We start from the raw sequence: 20,850 nt of genomic DNA on the forward strand, positions 1-20,850 counted from the left end.
CTTTAAAAGCAGATCCTGTGCCACAGAGCCATAGAAGTGTTTGGTCTGGAAATTGGTGGGTCAGACATGGCCTGGGCTGGATCAGACCTACCAGCATGCTTAAATGTGAAGGGAGTTCTCCAGACCGTACCTGTGAGTGGCTCTGCATTGTCCTTCAGTGCAGAGACCCCTAATGATTTGGGTGCTGGGGGAGGATCATCCTGATGATGTTGGTGGAGGCCAACATGAAACCACACTTAACATGGCCAGCTGGTCCGAGCTGATTTTTGGTGGAGAAGTCTTTTTACCTTATTCTCTCTGATTATTTTGTTCTATTTTCTCTAATATTCCAGCACTTCTTTATTCCACTACATGAAAAAGTGGAGAAATATTTCTGTATATCAAGGGCTTAACTTGGTGAGTAAGGCTTTTAACTAAGGTTATGGGAGGAGGAAGCAACCTGTAAGGTCACAGAGAGGTGGCATGAGTGCCAAGGCAGGCTATTGCCACCTCTATTTTCAGTGGAGGAAAAGGTAGGAATGGGACTGCCCCTTTCTTGAGCTGTGAACTGTGTGATCAGTTCAGTTCCTCTCCTGTAATTGTCACACCCTGACCAAACTGTATTTTAGATTCAGTTGTACTTTGATTGTGTGGATCTGTGTTTCATCTTGTTTTAATTTAGACACATAACTCCAGACAAGGATTGCCTTTTCCTGCAGCTTGGCTCTGTGTGTTTGACTTTCTTCAGATATTTGGGACTTTATCTGTCTTTTGTGAATCCAGGCCACTTCCAGCCAGCATGTGGGCAGACTTTTGGCCCCTGTATTTGTAGTGATACAGCTAAATGGCACTGGAAGTCTGTAACAAGACTCCAATTTTACTAAAAAGGAAGATAACTTTGAATCTGTAATTTTGGAGTGTCCTAGTGTCTTTCCTGGGGAAACAGCATGTGATAGAGATTGATTTCTAAGCTAATAGTAATGCTGACTTCTGAAAGTGCCCATGAGGGTGAGATGGCCCATGGTGAGGGCAGCATTTCTTTGCCTGCAGTAGCTTGCACATCTCACCTGCCAACAAGAGGAAGGGGCATGGATGCTTCTGGTTTGATGTTACAGCCTGAAACTGTACTTACACCCTAGTGAAAATCAAGAACATACCCCTGCATCTGGCTTGAAACCAGAAATGTTGTTTTGTTTTGTAATAGTTGTTTTTGGAAGTGCCTGTTGCAAGGTAGTGCAAAGTAATTTCAGTGAACATGAAAACTTAAATCCTAGGGAAGGTGAAACAGTTGTGACAAACAGAAGATAAATCTTCTGAAACATTGCAGTGGAGGTCTGTCCTTAGTGTTTAGCTCATATCTTTGGTTGCAAAGTTGATGAAGTGCTGAGTTAATAGAAAATCCAGGATGTTGTTGTAGTTATGAGGTTATGTATCTCTTATTGCATTTCCTCTTTTTGTATTTCTTGTTGGGAAGAAGGCAATGTTGGTTTGAATGAGATAAGACTGATGACAGATGGGTCAGTGGCTATAGATGGTTTTTAAAAAAGAGTTATCAAAAAATTCTTTGTGGTTTTTTGCTTAGTACAGACGTTAGTTTTGGGAGTCAGAAGGGTTAATAAAAATTGAAGGCATGTTTCTTTTTATGGAATGGATACCTTCCTATGCACAGTCCTGCTGGTGGAGGAGGTGAGGTTGTACAGGACATAATTTCTTGTGGGAGGAATAAACTGGGAAGAAATTATGAAGAAAGCAGCACATGGGGGAAACAGAACTGTCAGTATGTGAAGAGTAGGGGAGAGATGCACAGGTGGAGTGAGGATGGTGGGTGGCACTCGGGTGCTGGCAGGGAACAGACACTGTGTGCCAATATCAAGCGTGCACGTGTTCTGCAGCTTCTGTTACCTAAATGATGTCAAATAGAATACTTCCTTTGGCTCAGGAATTAAACCTTAATGGGATTGAAACCAATGGCATAGTTTACATTGGCCTGTCTGCTGCAATCATTGTGTCTGAGGTACATGTTTAGGCTTGGCTGTTCTGCTGGTAAATGAGAGTGAAAAGCTTGTGACCTTCAGTGGTAAACTTCTGCACCAGAAATCCTAGGGGTGTCTCATGAGAAAAGTAATCTTGTATTTTCAATGAGGTCTTTCTAAAAGCTTGCGAGATTTTTTTTTCTTGTTGTTTCTTTTAATCTCTGATTGGGTTATCTTTTACTTCTCTGTATTTTTTTTATTGTATAGCTGTGAGACCCAGGGGTCCTCAGTGTGAGGAGACCCCTGAGTTTAACCCAGCACTGCACCTTTTCCTTGTGTATCTCATGTGAATTCTAATAGTTTTAATTTTTGTATCCAGTGTTTGATTTACAAGATCACAAAATATTCAGGGATGCTGTATTTTGTACATGAGTTGCATATATTCTGAGTGATTTTGTTTCTGTAGCTGTCCCCTGTTCATGGCATAAACTGACTTTGCAGTTTTATACTGAAAACACCTGAATTTTAAGCATTTTTGCCACTGTGAGTGGGAAAAGCCTTTCTCTTGAAGAAGAGCTGCTTGATTATGAAGTTGTGGGTTGGAATGGACAAGGAATGAAGAAAAATTTCAAAGCTCTACATATCAGAACTTAGGAGGAATGTTTTTCATACAGTTTAGTGTCAAGATTATTTGTACAGCAAGCAGGAAAGCTTTGTTTATCACTGCCTAAGTGGTTTCAGTAATACTTTTTATCACTCTGGATAGCTTGCTTAATTCTAGTGATTTCTGAATTAATGGTTACCCATGTGTTCTCTTGCTGTGGTATTTCCGGGAGACTGAGAAATGTTAATTTAGGAATACTTTGGAGTAACAATAATCTGTTAACAGCTGCTATAAGGACTTGCTGCTGTTCGGTTTTGGTGCCTTTTGCAGGGGAGACTCTTGCAGCTTTTATGATATTGTGTCCTTTGCTTTTGTTTTCCAGAATATGACAAACTGGGCTTTCTCCTGAACCTGGACTCAAAATTGTAAGTAGAACAGTAGGATTCTTCTTCATTTCTTTAGTTACAGCTTTATGTTGTAAGCAACTTTTATGTCACCTGGGCAGCTGGCTCACTAAATTCTGCACTTCTTCCTGGGACAGCCAAGTCCTGCAGCAACCTGGCAATTACAACTCCTTTCCTTGCACTAGGCTTTGTAGGCCAGCTTGGGTTGTGGTTCACTGTCATTAATTCCTTAATAACTGATCAAGAGTCTATAAATACCCGCTTGAAGCCACGACTGTCAGTCTGCTCTAGATAGCCTTCTCTTAACCTTCCAAATGAAAAATGAATTACAGATGTGAAAGCAGAAGAAATGGGAATCTCCAATTTCCTGGGATGCTTAGGAGTTTATATTTATTTCCTACTTGTTCCTTTCAAAATGGATATTACTATTTTTGTTGATGAAATAGAGCGGAAGGAACCTCAGCACAAGGCGGGGACCTCTTGCTATGTCAGAGGGACGCTGCAGTGCTGAAGGATGAATATGCTTCTCGTGCTTTTTGCCTTAAATCAGTCGAATTGAGCCTGGGTTGCCGAACACTAGGGGTCAGTAGCCACCCTGTTTCTGGGGTCAGCAACCTAACGGAATTTTCATGTATTGGGAGCAAAAACACTGCTAAAAGCCTTTTACTTAAAAGGGCCCAGAACCAATCTCGTGGCTTTGAATGACTTGAGAATCATCCCCTGCACAGCATGTCATGTCAATATGAACCCCATTCTTAATGTTTTGAAAATATCATTGTACCTATAGGTGAAACAATTTAGTTTAATAATCATGAGCAGCCTGTGAGCTTCCATAATGGAATAAAAGCATCCTAAGTGTGTTGGGAATTGCTGCTTGCAGGAGATGAGAAAGTTTCTAGGTAGGAACTTCTCTTGCAGATGCAGCTGGGTACATCAACTCAGTTATAGTAACATATGGCAAAAAGATTGCAGAATGCATATGAGAAAGAAGAAATACTGATTATTTGTTTATTAATTTTCCTCCAAAGGCTCTGTATCTTGTTCAGTGGTCAGGAAGGATAGTGTTGACTGCATGAATAGTTCAAGGTTTCTTTCTGCTCTCATTCAATGTAGTGTTCTACACAGTTTTGTTGCATGCTGTCTGGAACCCATGCTGGTGGCATATTTACCCATTTTCTTTGTTAAATTTTCTGTGTTGGGACATCCTAGTGATTCAGGAACAATAGTGTGTGTACCCATAGATGAGATTCACATGATACATTACCTTCAATTTATAAATGTAGAAGTCAAAGCAAAAAGACAAATCCAAAATTGTGAAGTGGGTAAAGTAACCTTTGAGTGAATGTCTGGGTGTTGGAGAGGGAAAATTTTTTTTAGCTTTTTAACTAGACTGATTGTTTTTTCCAGGCTATTTCTGTGTATTTTGTAATGTCCAATTTATTGAACACGCCATTGACTGTCCACACACAGTTGTCATCCCAGTCTGTGCTGCATCCAAACCACTGCTTCAGTCTTCCTCTTCCTTCTCCTTCTGCTTGCACTGTCCTTTTCATTGTGCTTTTAGCAAATCCCTTGAGTCTTCCTTCCCCTCAGGCCTCTGTTCCATTCTTTTCCCCCTTCTTTGCTGACTTACCAGTTTGATTACAGCACTCCAAGGCACAGTCTGCTTTTTCTTATTTTTCAGCATGAGGCCAAGTGAGGTTTTTACCTGCTAGAGGGCTTCCAGAGCACTGATTTATTTTCTTAAAACCTAGCCTTTATAAACTTTCCATTGGTTTGATTAAAAAAATATTTTGTTGACTACTTAAAAATATATATTCTAAATATGCGTGTTTATTTTTCAAAGTCCTAGAGTTAACTTCTAGAAAGAGTTGTAACAAAATCAGCATGATTAAAATAAATGCTACAAGTTAGCTTAAGGAAAAAGAAAGCAAGTACTGTATGTAGGTGAAATAACTTTTTTTTAACTACAGCTTTGTTAGGTGTTTGGCTTTTTTTTTTTCTTTTTGTTGTGGTTTATTTGTTTCTTCTCTAAAATTAAAGCTAATCCTGCTTTGAAAATAGAGCTGATGACCTGCAGACTTCACTTCTGGCCTGAATATTCTGAACTTTTTGTTTTTTTCTTTTTAATAGCATGGAAGACAGAAAATACCATAAAATGTAGGAAATAAATTTGGGAAGAAAAATGGCTGATAGTGTAGAGCTACCACTAGCTACCATTCTACAAGTTCACCTTTGTTGGTCAGAAATTTTGTGGTACCAAATTTCTAAGTACAGACTGAATTCAGTGGGACTTAGTGGTTAAAATACTTGCTGTGATTGAGTCAAGATGGTACCATCATAGAAGCACTCTCTGGTTTAAAAAAAATGCTTAGAGTTGAAAGGGGTAATATGTTCTGCACTGATGACTTTACTGGCAGAAATAATTGAATTGTGTCTGTTGTTGTGATATAATCACTCTGGTGGAATCTTGCCATAAATCATAACTTTATAGGGTTCACTTAATTGACAGCATGTGAGAATCTTGTGTGACTTGAAGCACTTAAGGCAACAATTAGTTTTCTTTGGATTCTTTTTCTTAATCTTTCATTTGCTCAAAACCTGTTGCTGGCTGTGTCAGTTGATGTCATTGAAACTAGTGGCCCATAAGACCAACATTTTCTGCAAAGGTAGATCTGCATTACACCTTAAGTGCTCTGACTTGCATTTTGGATGTCATACAAAGGAAAACATTTGACATAACTAAGTAGTAATGTGTCCATTTGCCTTTGCATCTCTAGTTTTTTTGTGCATTGCTACTTGAATGTCCTCTACCCTGCAGTTGTCCAGGGCTTTTATTCAGATATAGTACAGTCTGCTCTGGTTACAGGAATGTAATGGTTTTGTTCTCCCTGAATTCATGGAAATGCTAATGAAACCAGATTTGTTCACTTTGGAAGGAATTCTGTCAGAAGCACTTGAGTAGTTTTCTGTGGGATCTGATAAATGCCTGGCTGTAATTAGGGAGGCTGGCATGGACAGGAATCTCACCTGTGAGGGAATGGCCACTTTTAAAGATGCTGTGTGGAGGCTTCATGGAAAGGACAGCTTCTGACCAATCTTGTTGGGAAGAAGAATATTAAGGTGGAAGATGCTTCTGTTCTGGTGCCTGAGCCTGGGAAAGCTCTTCTTTAGAAAGCCTAACAGCTTTAAAAGGGCAGGATGGTATCCAGGTGGGGACTGTTAATGACACACAGGGTGAATGGAAAGCTGAGGACTTCCATACACAATGCAGTTTATGAATGAGTTGTTCCCTTAGTCAAAACAAGACCTAAGGCTCCTAAGGACCAGGTTAGTGAAAAAGATCAGTTGCAAGAGGAATTTATCTTTTAGTTATGTTTGTAATAACCATAACATCATTACCAGAATTAGAATAGCAAAACAAAATATGCACTAAGTATAGAAACAGGCCAGTTGCATCTGTTTCTCCCTGCTAAAGAGTTTTCCCAAGCAGCAGGAACCTTTTTAAAACCTGTAAGGATAACATTTGCTGGTTGTGCAGAGAAAAACACTTATACAAAAACTATGATAGAACTCACGGATTTTCATCCTTGGGGGGGTCAATAGTTCCTGAACAACTTAAGACTATCAATCACTTTGGTGACTCAGGCAGTGGATTACTGGGTGCCACCAAACGCCAAGATTTGCAGTCACTTCTAACATCTGTGCTTGGCAACGAGTTGCATGCTTTTGTTATTATTAAATATTTATATTGTAGTAGTTCTTTGAGACTGGCCAGGTCTTATAAACAAGAGTCTCATTCACTACAAATTCTGAATCATTCCCCAAGCAGAATCTATGTTTGCATTGAATTAAATGAGATTTCCAAAGGAGGATCACGAACGTGGAGTTAATTATGGACTGTATTTAATGCTTATTAGGTGGGCCAAGCTGAAGGTTGTATTGTCATTCTTCTGCTTGGTTTGGTCACCTTAATGGCTGCTTTGTGTCTGCCTTGGCAGATTGCAAGTGTAGGTTCACTTGTGCTGAGCATATGAAAAGTTCCTTTTTTGTAACCCATGTTATTTGGGGGCTTCTCCCTTGCATTGTGCTTCTGGGCCACCTTTCCTTCCTGCTCTGCTGGTCTGTCATTTCCTCAGTGGGATGGAAGCTTAGTGGTTGCTTCTGCCCCTCTTTCAAACTCATCCTTCAGAAACTACTTTCATAGACTTCAGCAGGTACACTGGGGGTTTGATGCTTCTAAACAGAGAAAAGTTCCCCTTAGGAACTTGGTTGATCTTTTCACCTTCCACCATAGTCAGTTCAAAACCTTGGAAGTCAAGATCTCAGCTAATGAATGATGGAAAAATCTTCCCAGGGCTTGACTTTGACTGGGGAAGAACCAGTCCCTCATAAAGTTTAACAAATGTTAGGAGATACACGTGAGTTTCATGGAATCATTTTGCACTTAAAAAAGGGGGTCTTATCGTTTTCTTTCAAGGTAGGAATAGGAAAAAAAAAAGTTGTTGCCCCTCTGAATTGGAAAAATGGTTATATGATCACTATGGTTAATCACAATAACATAATATTAGCATATATGAGTACACCCTATTAACTATATGATATATATTTTATATTGTGTACTTTGGGAATCTTTAGGCAGAACTTAACTAAAAGAAGGAATATTTTTCAATAGGCTTTTTGTTTTGCTAGACATTTTGTAATGTTGTGTATTTACCTATTTCTTCATTATGGAATAGATTGGGAAAGTGCAACAAAGATTTTTTGAATATTCATGATGATTTCAACTTTGTGTTAAAAAGAAAAGAGAAAAAAATTGTCTCTTGTGGAGGGGAAGGCAGAAATAACAACCTTCACCCTGCAAACTCAAATGAAACTTGATATAGACTGAAAAGGCCATAAAAATGGAGGGAGTTTGGGCTAGGGAAACACACAGATTGGGTTACTTATGTTTGTTGAAATTTCTTTACTTCAGAGCTTTAATAATGAAGAACTGAAACAGAGCCCCTTCCCCTCATTTTCTTTCTAGACTGGGAGACTGCTTTGAGACTGTTTGTGTCTTTGTGTGGTACTTTGCCATTAAACACTGTAAAAATAAGCAGTAAACGTGTTGGAATGCTGGACTTTCCCCATGCCTGGTGCTGTGGGATTTCTTCCTGCCCTGTTTTTTTTTTTTTTTCAATTTGTCTTTTTGTATTCCTGCAATCCTGAATGAGGTACAAAAGAAAAGTGAGAAGTCCCAATGATATCCTGCCCTGTCCAAGGCTAAGTGAAAGGATTCTGACCATCACATGAAGAGTCTCCTGATGCTTTTTTTGAAAGATTATTTAAAGGCTTAGCATGCTTTATGACACTGGTATTTTTCTGGCAATTATTTATTTCTCTTTCATTTCAGATTTTTACTTCATCTCCTTCTACCTAATCTCTTCCATTCTTTACTGTTTGAGCATTGAAATAGTTACGAAAACTAACCCAAGCTATTTATAGCAATTCAGTTACCTGGCTATTTGTTGTTCATCCATTGAACCTCTCCCACATTTGGGTGGGATGTAACTACCATCCCTGGTTTTGTTTTGCTCTTCTTAATTCATTTCAGTTTGTTTCAATTTTGATCCTTTGTCATTCTGATAAAGATTTCTTATGTGAGTCTTTGTTATGTAACTTTGGGATTCCTGTGTTAGACACAGTCTCAGTTGATGAAGAAGATAGAAATTGTAGAATTCAGAATTGCTGGCAGCTTAGATAGAATTGATTCATTGCTTGATTTGTTAAGTGCAAACAAAGTCAAGAACTTATGTTTGGTGCCTTTAGAAGGGCCAGTTTCCTGAAGCTGGAAGTAATTATGAATCAAACCATGTGGAAAAAGCATGTAAAGCAAGAAATATGAATGGCTGGGCATTGTTTAGACCAGTTTTATACTGTTTGCCCCAAAAGTTCAGTTTCATAAGAAAGAAATGCTCATGGAAAAATAGTTTTATTGAGAGTATAAGGGGAGACAGTGATAATGTATTTATAGAAAAGGTAGAAGTGTGCAGTAAATGCAGAGTTTTGTTCAGCTTGGATGGAGGGAAAAAATGCTCTCCTTAATATAAACAATAAAATTTCAAGCAGTAGATACCTAAGTTTATGTGCTTTAGAATTGGTATGTCTGGATAAGATTTTTGAAAGAATTTCTGAAGAAATTGCAGAGGACTTTTTGGACTACTACAGAGTATTAATAAATCTTCAAACACTAGGGATTCTCCATATCCTTGGCAGAAAGTTGAAGTGCAAATATTTTAAAAGCAAAAGGCAATGACTCATAATCTTTTCAACCCATTTTTGATTTTGAGATCAATAGCACATTTGCTACTATGAGTTTCCACAGAGAAAAAAGAAGTAATACCTATAGTTCCAGTTATTGTGCACACTAACAAATGAACACTTTTTAAAGATGGGTTTGTTCTTCATCTGAGTACCCATGAAGGTGCCTTCTGTATGTGAGATTGATTTCTTTCTTGATATGTTTGTCTTAGAACTAAGTTTGTACATTTTGTGTTCTTCTAACCAGCCAGACAAGTTGCATAAAATGGGGAAATCTCAGTTCTTTTTTCCCCCTTTGTATGTGTAAGGTGGAATGCTTAGTACTAGTACAAGAGCTACTTTGCTTGCAGCTCTTCACCACAAGTAGCATCAACCTAATTAAATGTTGGTTTATTTGTTTTCCGGGATGGAATATGGTTACAGCTAGTTACAAGTTTCTACTTTGTTGTCCTGCTACTGTTGCTCCTGCAAAAGTTTTTACAGTTGTTGCATTCACAGAAGGCTAAATTAGTAGCAAAACTCTGTTTAGGAAATATCTAATAGCTCATAAATGGCATGGAGATCATCATGTTCCTTTGTTTTCTTGAGATAAGAGTTCATTAAAAGCTACACTTAATTTTCTTCCTTCAGAGATCTGTTTTAAAACTCAGAGACAAAATATCTTCCTAGAAAGACCTTCTTGTTCCCTGAATAACTTCAGAAAATTGAATGAATTGGGCTATCTAAGCATTGGTTATTCCCAAAACTTCAGTTAAAGAGATTTTGGTTTTGATAGAAATTTATGTTAAAATGCTGGCTTTCATAATTTTGTTCTTCATCTTGGTCATAAAGAGCAAAGCACTAGCACACACTGTGGAAGCAGGTGATGTGTCGCTGCCTTTATTGAATCAAAGCAGTTATGAACTTATCCTCAAACTGATGCAAGAGCTTCCTCTCTTGAAAATCCTGAAGTTGTGTGTGTGATCACCAAGCATCAACCCTTCTGTGCCTGCCTGCAAGGTCAGCGATGTTTCACCTCCAGAGGGAAACCTGCTTCCCTTTTGTGTTCTCTTGGAAATGTTGTAGGGAACCCTCATCAGATGATTGAGTGGGAATCAAGTGTATTCCAACAGGTGAATGTTATCTATTTTATCAAGCCTTCCTCTGAACCTTGTCACTTACTCTGAAGAGCACACTTGCTATGGTATCCAGACACAGCTCAGTTGGCAGCCCTTGATTTATAAGCTGGCTCTGAGGAGGTTTTGTAAATGGAGTGTATGGGAAGAGACATATATAGTATACTCAGCCTGCCTCTAATTTTGTCTTCTGCATTGCTATCATGTCACCAGAGAGATCAAAGCTTTGCTGTCTGCCTCATTCTGGAAAGATTGCCATACATAAATTTTGGAGTATGTGGTAGATCATCAAGGCAGCAAAGAGTTTAGTGGAACAAACACATACAGACTTCTTGTGTGCTGAGGAAGGCCAGTAAAACCAAGACCTACTTTTAACACTTGTGATTAACATCTGTTAGGTAAGAAAACAATATCTTATTACACTGTGAGAATGGAAGATGCCTTATTGTTGTGCTTGAGAACTGTCTAGCAGAAGAGAGGAATGAAGGAGACTGAAGGAACCCTGTTAAATGTAATCCAAGAGATATTTTATTTTACTTGTTCTGTTCTCAGTCTTAAGACTGGAAATCTGGTAGTAAGTTGTGATGAGCAAAGACCTCTTTATTTTATTGTTCAAGGACTGAAGGACAAGGTAAGTTTTGATTAGATTGATAAATTTAGGATGTGCTTTTTCCTTCAGGAAGCATGATGTTGCTGCTGGCATCCTTGAGAAATCTGCACTGGAGAAGTACTCCAAAAGACCCCAGACATAACTAGGACTGGTGGAAGAGGTGATGGGGTGTGATGCCCATTGCAATAAACAAAACATGATCAAGGCTACTTTGGAGCAGGAAGGTTAATGGCAGCTGTGTCTGATGTGACATGTTTGGAGAAGGAGTCATATAGCAGTTGTTGCTGTAAGATATTTTTGAGGTTATGGGTGTTTAAATAAATTAGGAGGCTGAGGTGAGGTTTTCTCTGTTTGCTTTTGAGAAAACCAGGCAGTTGAATTAATTTTAATGAAATACGTTTTACTCTAACATTACAGAGAAGCTCATGTGATTCTTTCCCAGTTCACAGCAGAAATGTAAACAGGCAGAAATGCTACTGCTAACACTAGCTTGCAGTCCCACTCCTGCTCTAAGAAATCAGAATGAGGACTACAAAGGGAGGGACAGAAAACTGAGAACATGTATGTACTGTTCTTGCCTTGTCTGCCATGCAATCTGTTCCAGCTCATCAAAGAATAAACTGAAAAGCCAACAAACAGTGTTTTAAATTTCCATATTGAATGTGCTTGAATAATTCTGGTTGATTTCAGACTTCTAAATTCCTACTTAGAAATAACTTCTCCCTGGCTCCTTAAAAGAGTCAGTCTTGAAGACCTCAAAACTGTGAGTGGTGTCCTGTACAGCTGCAAAATGTCAGGTGCCTTCCTCCTGTCCCCTTTAATCTTCAGTCAGTGAGTCTTTCTATATCATTGAAGGTAGAAATTCCCAAAGGTGGTTGTGTCACTGGACTGTTTGAGTCAGAGACCCTTGATCAGTACAGGAGTCAAAGCTGTATTTTAACATCTTGGAACTTGGCTCAGATGATTTTCTCAAGTGTTGCTATTTTGGTGAATTAACAAGGAGAGGATAGGATTTGTCCTGCTAGCAAGGGAAACCTATGGCTCAGCCTTGGGGCTCTCCTTTAGCCTGTTCTCCAAACAATTTGGAAAAAACATTTCTCTCTCTCTCTCTCTGTCTCAGAGCCACGAATAACCAGCTGATCTAGGGCTGGTGTTCAGTGGAGTTATGATGATACAAGATGAAGGACAGTCTGATTAACTGGACTATTCACAGTTCTTTGTGACAAACTTTATTGAGTTCTCTGACTCATGGTGCTTACCTATGGCAGTTTGGGCAGTTGGTTAGGCAGCCTTTTCAGACAAACAGCTGCTCTTTGAAGCCAAGGAAGGAAAAAAAAGGCATTTATCTTAGCAGAAGAACATTCACTAGAACAATGTATGGAGTAAACAGCAGGGCTTTTTTGATCTGAGTGATTCTGCAGCTGTTCTTACTGTTAAAGGTTGCAGCTATTCTCTATTTTCCCTAAAGCAGTTTGGATTTTGTTTAGTTTTGTGGGGGCACCTTAAGTCACAGTAGTTGCAAGGGTTCTTCCAGGATAGGGTTGTGCTCTGTACTTACAGCAAAGTTTCTGGAGGAAACATTTTTCCTCCCCTAACGTTCTTCTTCTTAAGGTTTCAGTGTGGTACTTACTAAATTAATTGATGTCTGCTTGAATTCATGACATCTGTCTCTAATATAGGTCAGTGGAGACAGCCTTTTTTGGACTACTGTTTCAGAAAGAGGGGTGAGGAATATTCAAAACCTCATGACTATATACAGCATTTTGTAAAACTACTGTTAAACCACATTCCCCAATTGTGAGGTCACCTCTGCATACCATCTAGAGCACTTTATTCACTGACCAGTGGTTTTTTTCTCTGAATTTCAGCCCAGTCTGGAGAGGGGGGAAAGCACCCTTGCCATGTCAAGTTGGCTTTTTCTTTTGTTTAGAGGAGTTAAGTTGTTATTTTTTCCCAGGCTGTCCAGACCTTCCAAAGAAGAGTTTAAAGGGCAGCTTTTATCACCCTTAGCCCTGGAAAGTTACTGAAGAAACTGAAAAGGGAGGATGTTGTGAAGTGTTCGTGTGAGATTTCCATCTCTGTCAGTTGCTGAGAGAGATCTTTCCAAGTGGAGTTCATTCCCCTAAGGTTTGGTGTCTTCCAGCTGTCTGTGCAGTAGATCTGCTGCTGCAACAGAAAGGGTTGAACTTCTTTTGGAAAATAAAAATGGCCAGACCAAAGACTCATCTGCTCCAATATCTTGTCTCAAAGTGCTCCTCTAGTTTAGGGGAGGAGAAAAATACACAATTGTGACACTATTCTTACTCCAGGATCTGCTCTCCAGCTTCTGAGGGGAGGAAGCTTTAGAATTTCCAAGTTAGGGATGTTGTTAAACCTCTTAATAGCTTTTGATCCCATTTATATATCTGGTGTCTGGTAACATACTGATGTGGAGAAATCTGCTTATTAACTGTGTGTTATACAAGTGCTTCCTTTTGTTTGTTTTACAATCTTCAGGGTAATTATGCTTGATGTTTCAATGATATAGGAAATAGTGAATAATAAATCATGGTGGACATATTCCATATTATTCTGCTGTGCCCTACACCTAGCAAAATGCTGAGTCCATAGCCTGGTTCATTCCACAATGAAATGAACTACATTTTTCTGAAGGAAGATTTGATGATTAAGACCTTAGTGAGACTGATGTTCTCATCTGGCATTTAGAACTGCTAAGCACTAGATTTTGACACTCAAATCTACTAAAGTGTATTATCCACAGACATACAACTGTAATTTTGGCTGTGCTGCTCCAGAAATTATTAGGTGACCTTTTTTCCCCCCACAGCTATAGGCTTTGGGGAAGTATCTTTGTTTTCAGATGTACTGATTCCTGTTAGTTTGAGCAGAGGATTCCTGGATTCTAATTGGATCGAATTATTTATTCTAATCTCTTTAGCACTTGTTTGTCTCTTCTGGACCTACACTGCTGAGTTCATTACACTACAAGTAGAAAAACCCTGTTCCCTGTCCAAAGAAAGCATTGCCTATTTGTAGATGTAACAGATGAGTGTTGGTGAGGAAGATTTATGGGTTACAGCAACAAAATTATGACACTGCAATTTATCTTCCATCATTCCTTTCTTTGGCTGAAGTTGATGTGATAGGTGAGCATTTTATTTCCTATTGGGCTTGTAGTTGCTTCATTTATTATGGCCATTGGACTAACAGTGGTTTTTAAGAGGCATTTAAATAGCTAATCTAAACTAAACTAAATCTAATCTATCTAAACTAAATCTAATCTCAGCATTTAGTTTCTGCAGGCTTTGAGAATACATAGCCTAATATATCAGGGTGCACAGGTTCCTGGCTTTGGAGAAACATAGACATTCTTTAGAAGGTTCTTGAAGAAGGAGTTGAGCTAGGAATCCCAACTGACTGCTGAGAGAGTTTTTATTGGCTACTGAGTCCTAACACATCCCACCTCCAAACAGTGTGGTCATCCTCCATTAGGTTATCCTTGTCTCCTAGTGTAAAACCAGAATGCTGATAATTATCACTGAGGATGGAAACCCAGTAATTTTGGACTTATGGAAACTAGAATAGATAAAAGTCTAGTAATATACATTGGGAAATTGTGTTGATTGTCAGCAAGTTACTTCATCATTAAGTTATATGGTTTTTGTCCAAAGATTAGTAAATAATCAGAAACTCGGGGAGCAGTCATCTTCATTTCTTTGTCTTTCTTTGGTAAAACAACTGCCTTCTGAGGAATTAAAATTTCTGGAGTTCATGCTTTTTGTTTAGTCTAATAATTGGTATTCTAGCCAGCTGTTTTTTCCTTTCCATGTTTCTTTAAAAACACAAACAAGCCTGAAATGGACTGTTTTCTTTGGTCCTCATCTGTGTCTATTTGAACACAATTCTGCTTTTTCCCTGGACTACTAGTCTTGATGGTAAGATGTAACCAAAACAGATTTTTTTTTTTTTTTTTAAGGGCAAGTTTACAGAAACCAAAGGAGATTGGGAGATCAGGGATATTACTCAGTCTTGGAGGAGTATGCAGCATGAGGTCACATACAAAATGTGCCATGGAGTTTGGTTGCATTTCTTATCTTCATCCTTTAAATCTGTTTTTCGTTAGTGTCAGGATTTTGTTTCTTTATTTACTTACTTAAACAAATAAAAACTGTCTACCTTGAAAGCTTTTAATTCTTTTTTCCACAAGAATCCCAACACTTTTTTAGGTGTTGATAAAAGGTTGTTACTTGAGAAGCTCCAGGCAGGGTTCTTAGTCCTTGGAGCTATAAGGGATGGTACAATGAGATATTCCTTTCTGATAGAAAAATCACTTACAGCTGTATTTCTTAAGATGTTTATGTATTTAGCACGGCTGAGACTAATCTGAAATTATTTCTTCTGCCTAGTGGTCTAATTTCTACTATTGCAAAGACCGGGAATGGAATTTAGTAAGGAAGTAGGATCCTCATGACTTTTTTGTGGGTGGAAGCCCTTTCAGTGTGTTGGTGCAAAGATGGCATTTCAGAGGGTGAGTGGCATTTCAGTGTCACTGCTCTGAGCTGTCCCTGCCCCTCCGCCTGCCCTGCACTTCCCAAGGGCAGAACTGGCTTCATGTCACCTCTTCCTTCAGGGATGTGAAGGTAGGTCGTGGGTTTTGGTGAAATGTCTTCAAAACTTTGTTTTCCTGGGCCAGTTTAATGTAACCTAATCTTCTTCAGCTGCTGTTCTTGAGTAGTCCAAATAAATAAATAGAACTATGTGTTGATTATCCTTGTAAATTAATTTTGTGAGAAGCCACAGCTCTTGATAGAGAAGCAGAATTAGCCATTCATCGTGTCATTTTAGAAACAGGGATTTGGATCATCTTTCCTTGTATTTGGCCCTACAACCGCCCTGAGGAATTTGCTTACATACTGGAGTAACATTTAAAATATTTACATTTATTTTGCTGGCTATAGGGCAGTAGATGCAGTTCCCATCTCTTTCAATGTAAGCATTTTGATTTTCCTCTATCTACTCATTCCTTTCATTTGTTTACTTTTTCCTCAGCTGGAAAATAGCAAATATCAAATGATCAGGCTGTGTAATGCTTTGAACCCAAGTTTGCAAACTTGTAAGAACTGTAATTGGAGCTTCTTAAAATTCTGGTTCAGTGTTTCCCAAGCCATACAGGTGAATGTGGATCTCCTACCATGTACCCAGGGGAGGGTTTTGTGGTGGTGTCTTCACTCAAAGAGATTCCACAGAGTGACATGATGCTCACAACTCTACTTATGAAGGCAGAGGTGGAGATGCAATTTTCAGTGCCCTGGTGTATGGGATTGACTACCCTGGAGGTGAATGTAAATGACTTCTCTTCCTCAGGCTGAGTGGCAGTAACTGAGGGAAACTGAACTGAAAGTTTTGTTCCAGGAGTGTACAAACTTGTCCTTTGGCCAACACTGAGCAGTGACTGGATATGGTAGATACATCTGAACCAGGGAGTCCTACCTAAATTAAAATGCTCTGAATCTTACAGGGTATAGCTATGGGGTCTCAGTCTCATTAGCTGCTTTGATTTGGTGATGTGCCAAATTATATACTAATATTTCATTATTGTTCCATAATACCTCGCTTTGTTTTATATGCCTTCATTTCATATTCTCATTCCATCTCCTATTCATTCTTCATGTATCATGACAAAAGCTTTGTAGAGCTGCTGTGTAGGCATAAGACTCAGGTTATTTTGAACCAAAGAGAAAGAAACCCCAAGGAGAAGGATCAGCCTAGAGAGCACATTGCCAAGGACTCCTTTTCCTTGCTTGAGAAATGTGTCAGTTCATATATTGTGTGTGCAAGAGTAACAGGAAGAGACATCAGTCCTCAAATAAGATGATCTCAAGTAGATGAAGTTTTTTTGATTTTTACAAGCTGCAGTTTAAATTCCATGTGAAAGGCAAAGCAACAAAATCTGTCTCTTCAAGTAGATTTTGTAATATTCAATTACATGAGCTTAGTTGTGGCCATTTTTTTAGTAATCTAAACACTGAGTTGTATTACTAATTTCTTTTTTTAAAAGGATTTAGATTCCAGTCTATGAGGATGACATGCTGTCCCTGATCAGGACATGATGAAGGAATTAACCATGGTGACGTTTTCATATTTGAGATTAAAAGGAGACACACATCTGCCAAATGCAAGCAGAAGGAAAAATCTTGTTACTTTTTCTAAATCCTCTGAAAGCAGCTGGATTTTTAACTTATCCAAATTGTGAAATTTTGTTGAGATTGATGTCCACATAACAGTGTAGAGAAGCACAGAATATCATAAGAATTCAGGATGTGTGCTGGTCTCATAAGAGAAAAGTTAGAAAAAAAAGCAAGAGTGCATTTTCTCTTCAGTGGAATAAGACAATTACTTCCCTTCAACTTCACCCTCATGCAGGCACTTGTTTAAAAACAGCAGATGTTTACAGTTACTGACTGTGACTTGTTTTTCTCATTTATTCTGGAAAAATTTTTTACTTTACTGAGTTTTTCCTGCACAAAATCTGAGCAAAATTTAAAGGGTCCACAGTGTCATCTAATTACATTATTTCTGGTGTCTCCACTAGCTCTTTAGCTACCTCAGCCCAGTGTGAACATGAGCATTGAGAGCTGGAATAATGTATCTGGACCTGGAAGATGTAGGGGAGATTGGAACCCTTCTGTCATAAGTGTCACTATGCTTCTGGCTGGCTGGCTTATCAGGATGGCCTTGGAGTCCAGGCTCAGTAATGGGGCTAGTGAGATGAAGTTATTACTAGCTTCTAAAGCACTAAGAAAGTAAAAGTGTTTGGTTTTCCCATTTGGAAATAAAAGCATTGTCAAAGAGGCACCAAAATATGCAGGAGTGTAGTAGAGACATTGTCATCAAATACAGAGGAGATGTTCATTTGTAGACTTGAGTTCTGTGCAGTTCTTTTATTACAGAACCACATAGCTACAAACACAGTGTGATTTTTCAAAGTTGGATTTGTTTGAAAGATGTGTAGTACTCTATGGGATGCTTCATGCAGGATGTTTTACACCCTGATTTGTGGAACACTGATCTCTGCAAGATTTGTGGATCTTGCAGGGAAAAATACCAGCAAAGCAAATGTGTGTATTTAAAATGAAGTCAGCTTGGATAGCTTCATCTGGTAGCAGAATGATAAACAGCAAAGCTGCCCCCAGCCCTATTCTGAATTTGCTCTGGGTTACACCTACTAGGAGCTTATAATTACGAGCATGTTGGCAGTGACAGTATGCAGTGCCTATTTCAAAGAGATTGAACAAATAAAACATGTGCCTAAATGGATTTAAAATGTAGAGTGCCCCTTTCTAGTTTTCTGTAGCTTGGTGACTCAAAATGCGGCACCAAGAAAGGAGATGAGCAAATGTTGAATGATATGAGATGGCAGCTATGGTTGGCTTAGAGAACTGTTCTGCCTCTGGCACTTTGGATCATGAACTTCATCACATCCAAGAAATGTTAACAGCTTGGCCTGGGGGCTTTAGCAGCTCTGGGAGTCTTTGTGGGTTTGTACTGACAGCTCTCCTCCATCAGTATGCAGCGATTGGCATGCGGGGGGCTCACATGCAGGAGGGTCCCAGCCTGCTATTCTTGTGCAGAAACACCATGATGGGCATCTGAGTGACGTTTTAATTTGATAATGAAAGCACCATTAAATCAGAAAAGAGAAAAATGCCTGTGTTTGTGGCTCAAGATATTTTGTGTGACCACTGAGGTCATTTGAGACAGGCCTGCTGTTGAAATAGTTATACAAGTTTGCCAGCAATGACTCACTGCTGTGGTGGCTGCAGATAAATTCAGTTGCTTTCTACTTGTTTTTGGAGGTTTTGGTATTAGGGGTTTCTGTACTTTGCCTAAAGATTAAAATTCTAGCAATTTTAGATTTGGTTGAAAAAAGTTAAAATTTCCCACATTTCTTCATATCTGAAATGCTTCAACAAGCTGTGATCAATGCATCCTGCTGTCCCTTTTGTCTGTGTCAGAAGGGGATAGAATATACCTTAGCATCATTAAAACCTTTTGTTTTGTCAGTCCTTCATGTACCTATTTATAAAGAGATCCTGACTGGCATAAGAATGCAAATAATTTTGGATACTCATTTCTCAGATGTTTTCTCATCTCTCTCATTTAAAGAAATGTATTATGATATCCCATCCTCACCTATGGAAACCAAACTCACGGATTTGGGTTGTGCTAGATGATGTTACACCTCTCTTTCTCTCCATGTCTATATCATATATTTAGAGATATCTATACTTTATTGTAAGTAATTGGCAGTGTAAATGGCTAAATGTATTGTTCTTCCATCCTACAGATGAGGAATTTTGGTGGTAAAATACGGCATATTTGGACCATAACCATGCAGGATATCTGTGGCAGAATTAAATAGGATCTGTGTTCTTAAGCTTTTTATGGTGCTTTTTAGCTTAAAAGATCTTACAAAATTAAATACTTACAATGACTATTGATCTTCTCTTGGTTCTTCTCCCTTCCAGCTGCTGAAGGTTTAGATTTTTATTCAGCAGAAATAGATTTTATTCTTTAAGAGCCACAGAGGTTCTGTATGTATGTATATATGCAGAATTGCAGGGGTTCTGTATACAGAGAGACCATTCCCCTATGGTTTAGGAGCTATATAAGGTTTTGTACTCTATGCAGCTAATTGTAAAATTAATTGTCCATCTATTGTCCATCCATTTGGAAGGGGCTACTGGCCTCTTAAGAGGTAATGCAAGACCAATATAAGAAAAATAGTTACTACCAGTTCAGCATGGAGTTATTGTCCTTCCTATATGTAATTTTGAAACTCTGAATCCACATTCATTGCAGGTAGTAGTAGTTTGCTGGTTAAGTGATAATGATGATGCCTGGGAAAGAACAATGATTGGGATAATAACGGGCTCTTTGGAACTGATTTTGTGGTTCTACTCTGTGGGGCTGCATTGTCATCTTCATTTGAGTGTTACTGTTGAACTGGAGGAAGAAACCTTTCATTACTTTCCTGTTGCTGATAATGATGCAGCAAGAACAGTGTTATTGATGTTATTGATGAGTCTTTGCAGCTTTCACTGAATGTTGAGCATGGAACTGTAAATGCTTTCTTGGTTGTTCTTTGAAGGAATATTAACAATCCTCATATTGTGACTGACACTAAGATATCTAATGTTACTTTGAAAGCACAAGTGAATTAATGACCCTTGTAATGCTTTAATGAAATGGATGAACGTAAAAATTTTGCAGGTGATGAATAGAGGACAAAAAATTAAAGGGTTTTTTTCACATAACTCAGTAGACCTATGGTAAATGCATGTGCTGGACTGAAATACCTTTAATTGAGTTGCTACTCTTGTTGCTGTACAGAAACTGAATGAAGAAACACCCATATATTCTAAATTTGGCCAAAGAGTCACTAGCCAAGCTGAATTAAGACACACCTCAACAAAGCAGCAGCAATGTCATCTGTTCCAAATCCTGAAATCACTCATCCCTTGATGATACCCCGCCAATACTGCTTGAAGCTTTGTTTCAAATTCCTGAAACTATCTTCAAGTAATCTTCTAAATAATACTTTTCTATAATTTTAACTTTGATCATAACTTAGAAAAATAGCCAAAGCAAAGTGCTGTTTATGTCTTTTTTCCTTTTGAAAGGTGTAAGTCTAAAATGATTATTGATATTTTTCTTCCATGAACTTTACCTTGCTAGCTATGAAAATCTTTCAGCAAAACTAGTGGTTTAGTGGTATTACAGATATCTTTACCTCTCTGCTTTGTTTGTTGTTCTTTTGTGATGCCATAGTGCAACAAATACATGATGGTCTGTGTTTGCA

The 20,850-nt window shown here is 38.5% G+C and overlaps 1 protein-coding gene across 5 annotated transcripts in view; it reads left to right on the top strand.

Annotated features, from left to right (window-relative positions):
* The window catches only part of ST3GAL3 (ST3 beta-galactoside alpha-2,3-sialyltransferase 3), a 170,227-nt gene that overhangs the window by 43,413 nt on the left and 105,964 nt on the right, over positions 1-20,850 (top strand). For 4 of the 5 annotated variants that reach the window (XM_058808215.1, XM_058808216.1, XM_058808214.1 and 1 more), the window contains one exon: positions 2,939-2,981. The exons of the other annotated variant lie outside the window; for it this stretch is intronic. In XM_058808215.1, the coding sequence (XP_058664198.1) occupies positions 2,939-2,981 (43 nt within the window). The remainder of the gene's footprint in view (positions 1-2,938; positions 2,982-20,850) is intronic. 5 annotated transcript variants of the gene reach the window in all.

The sequence above is a fragment of the Ammospiza caudacuta genome, chromosome 7 (assembly GCF_027887145.1).
Source record: "Ammospiza caudacuta isolate bAmmCau1 chromosome 7, bAmmCau1.pri, whole genome shotgun sequence".
NCBI lineage: Eukaryota > Metazoa > Chordata > Aves > Passeriformes > Passerellidae > Ammospiza > Ammospiza caudacuta.